Here is a 12,192-nt window from a genome sequence, read left to right on the forward strand (position 1 = left end):
AGGTGCAAGCTACTATCTCGCTTGTACTATCCAAACTGGATTATGCCAATAGCCTCTACCATGGATCATCTCTATCTGTTATGAAAAAACTACAACGTATCCAGAATTCCGCAGCCAGGCTACTACTACATATAAAGCCGCAAGCCCACATCTCCCCTGCCTTGAGAGCACTACACTGGTTACCCGTTGCCAGAAGATGCACTTTCAAGCTGCTTTGTATCACCCACAAAGCTATACATGGAACAGGACCGCTTTTTATCAGAAAGAAAATTACCAAATACATCCAACAAAGAACCCTCCGCTCAAGACTGGCACCCGCCTTAGAACACCACCATACAAGAAAAAGACTATAGGTGGTACATCCTTCTCCGTCCAAGCAGCCAAACTATGGAATTCATTACCCCCAACTATAAGAGCCACAGATAACTTTCTTGTCTTCAGAAAACTCCTCAAGAGTTGGCTCTTTCCTTCATAACCACCTTTTTCAAACAACTATGAACTGCACGTGCCTATGTGGATAAATATTTTTTCAGATTATATGTATATTTCTATTTATTTATAGTTTCTTTGGAAAATATGTATTGCTACTGTCGTAACAATAAAATACACACACACTCTTTAAACCTGTCTGACTAAGTATTTTTTACCCATGATTCTAATTATGTATTGTATGTGCATATGTGTGTGTATTCATGTGTGTGTGTGTGTGTGTGTGTATATATATATATATTTATATGTGTATATGTTGTTTCTGTGCTTGGCATGTTCGTGGATCATTGCATGGCTCCTGGTTTTTGGGTTGTTATACTAGATATCTATGAATTCCTGCTCTCATCTTATCACACTTATCTACTCATCACTCTTATGTCATGTCTCTATCAAACTATCCTCCATTCTCACTCTGACTCATCCCAAATACCTTCTACCACCTTCATCTCCTAAATATCTCTGCCTAAGCTCTTCCCTCCACCTCCACATCTAACTCATCAAACCTCACTCTACCTCTGTGACCTCCCACACAACCCTACTAAATTCTCCTGCATTCATCTCACCCTGCTACTATGCTCTCCCTAACCCTTCCACATACTCTTCCCCCTCCGCCCCCCTTTATTCATCCCAAGCCTTTGGGTTGAGTAAATGAAGGATATACTCCCAATTAACACTTCTGGATTTCTTTCCTCCTCCACCCCTCCATTACTCCAGTCAATCTAACTAACAAACTCTCATATCCGCGGCTCAAATTAACTCATAATAATACTAAAACTGTACTCATTATTAAACAATACTAATCCATCACTAATTCTTGTTGGGTTCCGGTGTAGCGTGCTACTCATCGAACAGCGATTCGGCGCCTCGTCAGGGGTAGTAAGCGCTATATAAATACGATTACAATACAATTACAATACAATACAAAGACATAACATGAAACCAACTTACTACAAGAGGGAAAACAGAGGCAACTTTCTAAAAGAAAATCCAATAGAGCTCTGTTATTGGTCTTATTGAGAACAGAGGAATTGAAAGTCTGTTGTGGTTTTTGGAACCCGTTAAAATAAGGGAATTAACTCTTACATGTCGGATCGCCCCTGGTAAGAGGGAGTCTTCTTTTCTTTATTACCAGGTATGGCTAAGGAAGGTTATGTAGTGACAAATCAGCAACCACGAGAACAACTTAGTGGACAGGATGATCATTAAAGGATTTTCAATCCATTTAAAGCTTTTATGTTTTTTATTCAAATCCTGTTGGTTACCATGTACCTTTTTGTATTCTTACCTTGTGGCATCTAGAAATGGTTTGTAGGCAATAACCATCCACTCATCTTTGTTTGCAGAATATCTCGGTTCCCTTGGCGTTTCATTGACAGTATCCAAATCTACCAAGTAATGGCATTTGCCTAAGTCGACCTAGATGTAAAAAAAAAATAGTAATCTTAAAAAAATATATAACATAATTACGAAAGAAATAATCAATAAGCAATGGTGGTAAAAATTCCCCGTAAAGTTATACAAAAAAATTCCAGCAAGTAAGGTCATCTGTATAACGCCCACTGCAAACTCGAAGGAAAAGATAGGGAAAAGGAAAGTGAAAGAGATGTTAGAGAGTATAAGAGAGAGAGAGAAATAAATAAAAATAAAGAAAAGGATTAATAGAAAGAGAAAAAAATATGACACATGCGAAATGGTGCCAGATTGTGAGTGCAAATAACTAAGACTCCCAAAAGGTTCTACATTTAGTTAAATATTTCCCTAAGACATGGCTTCATACTAATACCAACTTGTCTCTAAGTCTGGCCCCAAAACACTTGAACAACTAGCTGAAAAGATGTTGTGAATCTTACTGAAAAACGGGTGCAGAGTGCCGTACATATTTTTTCTATGCGGTTGGAAGCATGCCTCCATGATAATTTCAATTCTGGCTTCATTAATTTGGAATCACTCCTTGCCCATAAAATATGTCAACGTGATATAGAAATGTTGCAGATCTGATCCCCAAGACTGTTTTAAATGTAGCGCCAAAACCTGGTCTGAAACGCTAACTGTGTATCCCAAAAAGATGTGTGTTCTTTACCTTTGAACTTTTTTTAAACTCCAGTATCACCATTGCTGCCCTCAGTTCACAGAGGGCACGCAAAGCTTTCAATTCAAGTGAAAATCCTTGGGTGATTTAACCAAACCATAATTGACCAATGACTTCAAAGTGATGCAACTGGTGCCGCTGAGTTAGGTTTATTGGAGGCAGAGGTGACTACAAAACGGGTATAAGGGATCCATAGAGACTGTTTTCTCTTTTTCTGTCAAGTTTTAAAGGAAAGAGATTATGACAGACTAGATTTTGGCAGCTGATGTGTGGCATTGAGGCACGATGTAGCATCTGATGTCTGGTCATTAAAGGAGTTAGGTCATCAACAAAAAGGTGAACAGGGCCATGCAACACTGTGTTGCATGGCTTACCTGCTCTCAGTTCTGTTGGCTCAATGGCTCCCCGTCTGCACACTTTCTTGTTTTCTTTCTGCCCAGTTCCCTATCATGTGTCTGTCTCTTTCAGTATTAGATGCAGATGCCATTTTCATACCGGTCCATAAGTGCCTGTGGCCTCATGTGTACCTGCAGTCTGTCCAGGTTTCCAGGCCTCATTCAACATTGCGGTAGTAGTCCTTCTTACTTACTGCATTTCCTATAGCTTCACTGCATCGCGTTTTATTGTACTGTAACATTTATATAGCATTTAATACCCCTAGGTGGGGTAATAAAGCACTTGCCTACCAGGGTAGCACACTACACCATGTATTTTGTGTGTTGGAAGGGTGCAGTCTTTGTTTCGATTCTAGGTTGGAAGTGACCAACGAGGTGCGGTTGTCATGTTATGGTACACTGCCCTTAGCGGTGTGATGGCATGTCCCTTTTCTTATGATGATAGTCCACTAAGCTGTTTACCCCCAGGATTGCCCGGTCTGAGATTTTTATTTATGTTTATAGTCCTGGCAGGACTATGTTGGAGGTGATCAGCAGATCTGATGGAACTGACTTCCTCTGTGAGCTGTCAAGAAGTTGTCTTCGTGTGTAGTTAGTTAGGTCCTTCAGTGGTGGACTAAAATAGAGTTCTATGGTGGCCAGTTGTATATGGAAGATCTCTTCAGTTATTTGTTACCGGTTCAAAAGATGGTGGGTGGTTTGTTGCAGTGGACTGGTAAAGTGCTGGGCAACAGACATGACCTGTAGTAGTTCTGTCCTAGGTGAGTGTAAGCAGGCCAGGCAGAGCGAGGGAATTATGTTCAGCCTGCACCAGCCTATTTGTACTACAACCGGCTGCACAACCACTGACTGGAGTGGAGGGAGGGGAAGGTATAACTATAATACCCAGGCTAGCTACAGATGAGCCCTTTACAACATATCAAGGCTTTGAAAGTTACAACAATGATTAATGACATGAGGAGAGTATGCTGTTTAGGGTGTTGCATATCTGTGGTCTGTAGACTGTACTCCCAAGGGCGATGTTTGTTTTGGGTTCTAACTTAAGTTTATGAGATGGTGTAATTATCTTTGAACCACCATGTTTCACTTCTCTTCTGAACTATAATTGCTTATGGGTGCTTCAAATCTTGGCTGCTGATGAGTTCCAGAGTTTGGTGGCTTGTAATGAGAAAGTGATGCCTTCAATGAATTTTGTATGCTAAGGCAGTATGATGGATGGAATGCAAGCTTGAATTTGATTTTTACCTATGGAGGCCTTTTTCCTTGAGAGGCTCTTTAGATGATGCAAAGTGCTGTGAACATTGCTTGCAGAAATGGAGTCATGTATTCTCTGCGGCAGAGGCAGACAAGGAGTCTTGTGGTAGCAGTTTGGATTAGTTCAGATTGATCTGGCTGAGGAATCCACTCACATTATTTTCCATGCAGAGAACTATCCTGATGTAATTGACAGTTCCACTGTAGCCTCTGCGTATGCTTCTATGTATCTGAGTTCACTCGCTCCAATTTCAAAGGCAAGGAACTAGCTCCATGTCTCGCTGTTGATACGGCCTCAGAGAGGATCCAGAGTTGTTTCTCTTTCTCTTCCATTCCCTTTTCTCCGGCTATATTATAATTGCATAGGAGGGAAGGGCAGATACTATGGAGGAGGTGGAATGATGCTCAATTCAGCCAGACGTGATTCTGACAGAAAATACTCATTTTTCTCATCCATGTGGTTCACAATTTATATTGCGATACTAGGGGAGAGGTTGTGTGTCTCAGTTCACCACATTGCAAATAACACTGTACTCTAATAGAAGTTGTTGTCTGCATGCAAATTCTATCACCCAATCAGAGAGCTAGGAGTAAGTGATCATTTTCTGAAAATGTAACTCCTGAATCATTTTCTCTCAGTACCACCTGCAAAGAGGTGTCTTTCCAAAATAGCGAAGCATGTACAAAATTCCAATGTAAAGGATTGCCGAAAAGGCTATAAAAGTAAATTTCTACCTTCTTTCTGAATTCCTTAGAAACCTGCATCAGAAACAAGACTAAGATGTGCTATTTCCACTTGCAAACCAGGGATGTGCAAATTGCACACTGACTAGTTTGTGAATGGAATGCAACATGCTATGGAACCTATGTACTAATAGGTGGCATCGCAAATTATACATTCGGGGGGGTCAGAAAACAACTTGTCTAATTAATGTTAATTAGGCATGTCACAGTTTGACTCACTGTGATTGACTGTAAATACTGGGATGGAGGACTGCAAGGAACAACAGACTCCCGTCCCTGAACTTGAATCCCCCAACAGGAAAAGTGGCACATGTCCACTAAAGGGACAAATATATTTTTTTTGTTTCCTGTTTGGGAAGACACACCGATTATCTGTGGGATCCAATAGTTCCTGGCCCACACCTTGTACACCATGTGTCTCATTTTGGGGAACTCTCTGGACTTGGTTAAGCAACACTCTGCCTCACAGGGGGAAATGGTGAACCTAACTCCTGTTGTGGGATGGGCTGACCAAGAGTCTCGGTTGGAAATGTTGGCATTTCGTTCTTATTAACTAGCACAGTCACTATAGAATGTAATGTAGTAATCATAATGGAATGTCTTTGAAAATCTGCATTGTTTAGGGTTAAATTGCCTTCCTCACTTTTGGAGAGAGTTTCATTGGCGAAAAAGATCAAGTTACCCATATGCCAAGTGTAGTTTCAGGTAATATTTAAAGAACTGGATAGCATTATGATGATTTCAAACTGCGGTAAAAAACGGTGCATACCCTTCGCATCAAGAACTGTATTGTCATAAGTCTAATTAGCACCCACAGGAAGTTTTCACTATTGCTAAATGTGAGCCGGGAGAAACAGCCAAAGAGCATTAATACTAAGTAAGGAAGTGATTTTAAGAGTACAGGTGATTGGTTTTAAGGTTCTCTTATTTGTGAATTGAGACACTTGAGTATACAGGGAGTGCAGAATTATTAGGCAAGTTGTATTTTTGAGGATTAATTTTATTATTGAACAACAACCATGTTCTCAATGAACCCAAAAAACTCATTAATATCAAAGCTGAATATTTTTGGAAGTAGTTTTTAGTTTGTTTTTAGTTTTAGCTATGTTAGGGGGATAAATGTGTGTGCAGGTGACTATTACTGTGCATAATTATTAGGCAACTTAACAAAAAAAAATATATACCCATTTCAATTATTTATTATTACCAGTGAAACCAATATAACATCTCAACATTCACAAATATACATTTCTGACATTCAAAAACAAAACAAAAACAAATCAGTGACCAATATAGCCACCTTTCTTTGCAAGGACACTCAAAAGCCTGCCATCCATGGATTCTGTCAGTGTTTTGATCTGTTCACCATCAACATTGCGTGCAGCAGCAACCACAGCCTCCCAGACACTGTTCAGAGAGGTGTACTGTTTTCCCTCCTTGTAAATCTCACATTTGATGATGGACCACAGGTTCTCAATGGGGTTCAGATCAGGTGAACAAGGAGGCCATGTCATTAGATTTCCTTCTTTTATACCCTTTCTTGCCAGCCACGCTGTTGAGTACTTGGACGCGTGTGATGGAGCATTGTCCTGCATGAAAATCATGTTTTTCTTGAAGGATGCAGACTTCTTCCTGTACCACTGCTTGAAGAAGGTGTCTTCCAGGAACTGGCAGTAGGACTGGGAGTTGAGCTTGACTCCATCCTCAACCCGAAAAGGCCCCACAAGCTAATCTTTGATGATACCAGCCCAAACCAGTACTCCACCTCCACCTTGCTGGCGTCTGAGTCGGACTGGAGCTCTCTGCCCTTTACCAATCCAGCCACGGGCCCATCCATCTGGCCCATCAAGACTCACTCTCATTTCATCAGTCCATAAAACCTTAGAAAAATCAGTCTTGAGATATTTCTTGGCCCAGTCTTGACGTTTCAGCTTGTGTGTCTTGTTCAGTGGTGGTCGTCTTTCAGCCTTTCTTACCTTGGCCATGTCTCTGAGTATTGCACACCTTGTGCTTTTGGGCACTCCAGTGATGTTGCAGCTCTGAAATATGGCCAAACTGGTGGCAAGTGGCATCGTGGCAGCTGCACGCTTGACTTTTCTCAGTTCATGGGCAGTTATTTTGCGCCTTGGTTTTTCCACACGCCACTTGCGACCCTGTTGACTATTTTGAATGAAACGCTTGATTGTTCGATGATCACGCTTCAGAAGCTTTGCAATTTTAAGAGTGCTGCATCCCTCTGCAAGATATCTCACTATTTTTGACTTTTCTGAGCCTGTCAAGTCCTTCTTTTGACCCATTTTGCCAAAGGAAAGGAAGTTGCCTAATAATTATGCACACCTGATATAGGGTGTTGATGTCATTAGACCACACCCCTTCTCATCACAGAGATGCACATCACCTAATATGCTTAATTGGTAGTAGGCTTTCGAGCCTATACAGCTTGGAGTAAGACAACATGCATAAAGAGGATGATGTGGTCAAAATACTCATTTGCCTAATAATTCTGCACTCACTGTAGTTCTGTTCCTACAAGGTATGTTGAATCGTTTTTCAATTCCCTTTCCTGCCCCTTCGTTCAATATAACATGCTTTTTTTTTTTTTTTTTTAATATAAAGTTATAAGGTAGAAGCATGTGTCTAGTAACAATATGCAAATTGTAAGATTTGTTTTCTCCTAGACAAGGAGTGTATTAAACAATTTAAAGAATGTATTAGACAATGTGAATTATTTCATAAAGGTGGTCCACAGGTTTAAATATAAAAAATGAACAGCGATTGACTGATTGAAAAGCCATTTTGAAAAGTTTTTAGCATCGGAAAGCAACTTCTAAAAATCTCACATTATCAAGGCAACTGAAGGTTTGTTTTTAAAGGCTTAAAAGGCTCGACATATCCATGAGGGAACTGCTGAGGATGGTGCCCTGTGATGTTAAAATATCTTTAAAGGGGTAACCCAATTTTTCAGGGAACTTAATGCATTTGTATTTGTAAGGGTATTTATAGAGCACACTGTACGGTCACATAAAGCTTCATGGCCCGGAAAACACTCTGACCAAAAATGTATTACTAGCACTAGTTAATATTATTGTGGAAAAAGCGAAGTCTTAAGTTGTTTTTGAAAGGCTTCAGTGAAGGCTGAGACTGGAGGGTAGAAGGGAATTCAGGAGCCCAGCAGCGACAACAAAATACGTCAACTGGTCTGCTCTTGTGAATTATTGGAATCTGGAGAAGGTTTATTGATCTAAATGTACACGATGGGTGATAGTAACTAAACTTAAGAGATAATAAAAGGTAGAGAAGAGGAATCGATCACTTTATCGATGCTAGTGAGAACTTTAAACAGAATTATTTTTTCCCCACAGGGAAAATTCGAGGATGGCGTCCTGTAATGTTAAATATCTTTATAAAGGCAATTCATTCTTTGAAGGCACTTAAGCATGCAGAAAGAACAAAAAAATGGTGTATGGGTAGAACCGCTACACTAAAGACCTCGACCATGTAACGGGCTGACAGGGGTCAAGCTGCTCACCTGCTAAGTGGAACTGGCAATATTTGTCTGATGCATCTTAACAACCACCCGGTTATTGCTTCAAACACCTTCCTATCACACCACACCATAATGGGTAATACAATGACATACTGTTATATCGGTTACTGATCATCGAGAATTTTTCGAATCTAACAGTCATTGTTATTGATGGTACTTCGAAAAAGTATGTGTGCAGTGCTTTGTAATAGCAATATGTCTATTATTATCATCAATAGCAAGCAGCAATTGGGCTTAAGCTCGCTTCATAAGTTACTATGACATACACAAATGAAATTCATAAAATGCATCATGCTTGCACCAAATGGGCCAGAGAAATTACAGTCACTTCATAAATGAGAAACTCCCAAGTATTTGTTTTAAATAGTAATACATTCAGCTTGTCAAAGACCCTACCTAGTACGATTGTAACATGAATTTCCATGCATCCAGTTTTATTTGTTACCTTTAAAAACAGTGGGGCAAAAACCTTTTGTGAGGATTTTTATGAAGGATATCGCAAATCCTGCGACACATGAACAAATCAACTGGATCTTAACTGGCATTCAGATGTTTTTCTTGGGGTTTCCCCTGGTAAGACTGAGTACTTTTTGTAGTACAGCCTTTAAAGTTTACACGCTGTCCTTTTAAATCAGATGGTGGACGGTAGCCAAGAAGTAAACAAGCGCCGCGTGAACCACTATAAATGTAATGCACTGAAAATTCCTTTAACCAAACGTACTTCAGAGATGTTATAAGGCGTGGGCAAAGTGGGGGCTGGCCCAGAGCCCCTGCCCTTCAGGGAGCCCCTGATAGTCTCTGTTCTGCAGACAATCCTGTCCTGATAACCTTAAATCATTCTTAAACATAGATTTATTTTAAGTATAGATTTCCTTTAGTGTATTTTTAATACAGGTAATGCGTAGGAGCTTATTACAAATCTTTCTCAGAAAAATGTAGTGTTAGTGCTTTTCAACACCATGCAACATCCATAAAAAGTTACTTTCAGGTCGAAACAGGACCTCACATATGATAAATGGAAGGGGGTCATAGAGATTAATTGCAATACAATCCCTGTAAATTGGATGGAAACAAAATTAGAATTTGGAGTAGTGTGTCTGTGCACTGTCTCGCCAAAGAGGGCAAGAAACAGCTGTAATAGGATCCTAAGTTGAAAGCTGTTCCGAGGACAGCCCCCAAACTACTTTGGCCCAGGATCCCCACATTTCTTAAAAGGGGCCTGCTCCTACTTTAAATACATGCATAAAACGACAGATGACTAAATAACCTATCTTCTTTTTGCAATCAGCAGCCATAAAATATTATTCTGTCCACGACAAATCGAAGTGAAATAGCAATTCCACGTTCCTGTCCAAGACAAGCTCTTCGTAGGATTTATTTTTCCCTTCAAAAATTAGACTTTTCTAGCTCACTGTGATATTTCCTTTAAAACGTTTTTGGGTGATAATTGTACTGTTAACAGTCATGTCGGTGACAAAGAAGTGTTTGAAATTATTTGACTTTTTAAACTGAAACATTTCTCTCTTACAGAAGGTGTCGATATCCGTTGTTCTACCAACATCCCTCAAAGTGTGTTCTCTATGTCGGTGAATATGTGCTGGTGGGGAAGCTCAAAAACGCCCTTTTTCTAACCTCCTTCACTTTACGTTTTGCCACCTTTCTCTTTTCCCATAGTACTGTTAAAGTGACTTGTTTATCGATACCGCGCTTCCCCGGTCGACTTAAAGGAAAGATTCCGTGTGCGGGCGTATGTGACAGAACAGATCTGCCGTAGGAGCAGCACATTTTTGTGCCTTCAAGTGAGATGCGCTAAAATTATAGCTTGCAACAAAAACAATTCTGGCAATTGCCAAGTCATCCTATGATTGCAGTTCTACCGTAATTTCTTGTTTGTTTTTTTAAACCAAAACTACTGCATAGGTCTACAAAGAAATGTGCATACTTTATTATCTTGTTGCAATTTTTTCTAAATCTGCTCCTCGTTTTTGTTTTTCTTCTACCTCGATTATCTTCACACAGATACCTTTTCATAGTTACTTTCCCCTTGTGTACATTCCACAGTAAACACAAGTTAGTACTGGGAGCCACTGATGCACACTATTACATAAGCCCAACTTGCTAAGTTGCATTGGACTTCCTCCCTCTAGCACTTGGGATTGTACTAAGAAAAAATACAGTGGCAATGCGAACTTCTAAGTTTAATGTGACAAAGCATGCAAATACAAGCATTCAGAAAATGTGTTTCCAGGTGACAGCACTTTATAGACAAACTTGCAGGTTTTGTTGGCTTTGTCAATGCCTGGTTAGGGAGCTGTGGAAGTAGTGGTGTGGGATTGGTGGGGTAGTTGTGGTACTGCAGTGGTTGTACTTCTGGTACTGATATTGTTGGTGTGGTATTATAGTGGTGGTATTACTACTATTGATGATGGTATTGGCTGTGGTACTGATGGTGGTGGTTTTTATTTATTGCACTGACGGTGATAGGGCTGACGGTACTGTTGCTGAACTGTCAGTGTGGTATTTTGGTGGTAGCAGTGATATTGTGCTGATTGTATTGATTTGGTGTGTTGATACTGGTGATGATTATGGTATTGGTGATATTGTGGTAGCATTGGTAAACTGGTGTTGATGGTTACTGTGGTGTTAGTTTTGTTATTGGTGGTGATGGTATTGGCAATAGTATTGGTGGTATGGGTGGCAGTCTTCATGGTGGTGGTAATAGTGAGGGAAATGGTGGTATTGACAGTTGTGTGTGTTGTTCGTAGTGGTACTGTAGTGGATGTGGGGTGATGCTCATAGTGGTTTTGATGTCTGTGGTATTAGAATTATTGGCGGCAAGGGTAGTGATACAGATGGTCTCTGGTGGTAATAGAGACCCTGGTTGGTCTCGGTGGTGATAGTGGTACTGGTGGTATTCGTGATGGTGTTAATATTGGTGGGACTGATGGTGTTACTGCTGGTGTGATATTTGTAATAGTGGATCAGTTTTTGGCATGTCTTTGTGGTGGTAATATTTTTGGAGGAGTTATTGGTGGTAATGGCATTAATTATAACTTAGATATATTTTATTTTAGCTTCGTTATATTATTTTAACAGTAGTCACATTTTCGGTCTTGTTTTATTTTCTCTATCTAGCTGTTCGTGTAGGTCAGCACTGCGTTCTTAAACAAGACATTTCTTTCACTCTGTACTTTTTTCAAGACTGCAGTAAGATAGGTTGCCGGCAAAAGTGGTACGCTTTGTCTCCAATGTTCATAGAAACATACACACTCTTACGTGGGGATCCAAGCGTCAGCTGTTTTATTATAAAAACACTACTTTGACCTATGTACGTTAGAGGGAGATTCCAGCCAGATGACCACAACTGTATGCTGATTGCTGAGTGCTTCACTGCAGCTGCTTACGTAGACTACATGCCTCTTGCTCAGGTATGAGGGATGATGTCTTCCCAGGGGAAACCTAAAGGGCAGAATTAGAGCTTAACATGCTGTGCTCTAACATAGCTTAGGTAGGAACTATTCCTAAAAACCTTAGTGACAACATGGTAGCGTTATTTTTGTGTTTTACTCTCCTTGTCACAATTTTAATCTTGTTGTGCTTCATCATCCTAGTTATTGCAATACATGCCACCTTATCTAAGATGCAGTTACTTTAATAAAACGTTATTGAACTAT

The 12,192-nt window shown here is 40.1% G+C and overlaps 1 protein-coding gene across 2 annotated transcripts in view; it reads right to left on the reverse strand.

Moving 5' to 3' along the window:
• Positions 1 to 12,192, reverse strand: part of ALG9 (ALG9 alpha-1,2-mannosyltransferase) — a 956,626-nt gene that overhangs the window by 343,632 nt on the left and 600,802 nt on the right. For both annotated transcript variants that reach the window (XM_069225004.1, XM_069225007.1), the window contains one exon: positions 1,775 to 1,905. In XM_069225004.1, coding sequence (XP_069081105.1) covers positions 1,775 to 1,905 — 131 coding nt within the window. The remainder of the gene's footprint in view (positions 1 to 1,774; positions 1,906 to 12,192) is intronic.

Source organism: Pleurodeles waltl, chromosome 3_1, assembly GCF_031143425.1.
Source record: "Pleurodeles waltl isolate 20211129_DDA chromosome 3_1, aPleWal1.hap1.20221129, whole genome shotgun sequence".
NCBI lineage: Eukaryota > Metazoa > Chordata > Amphibia > Caudata > Salamandridae > Pleurodeles > Pleurodeles waltl.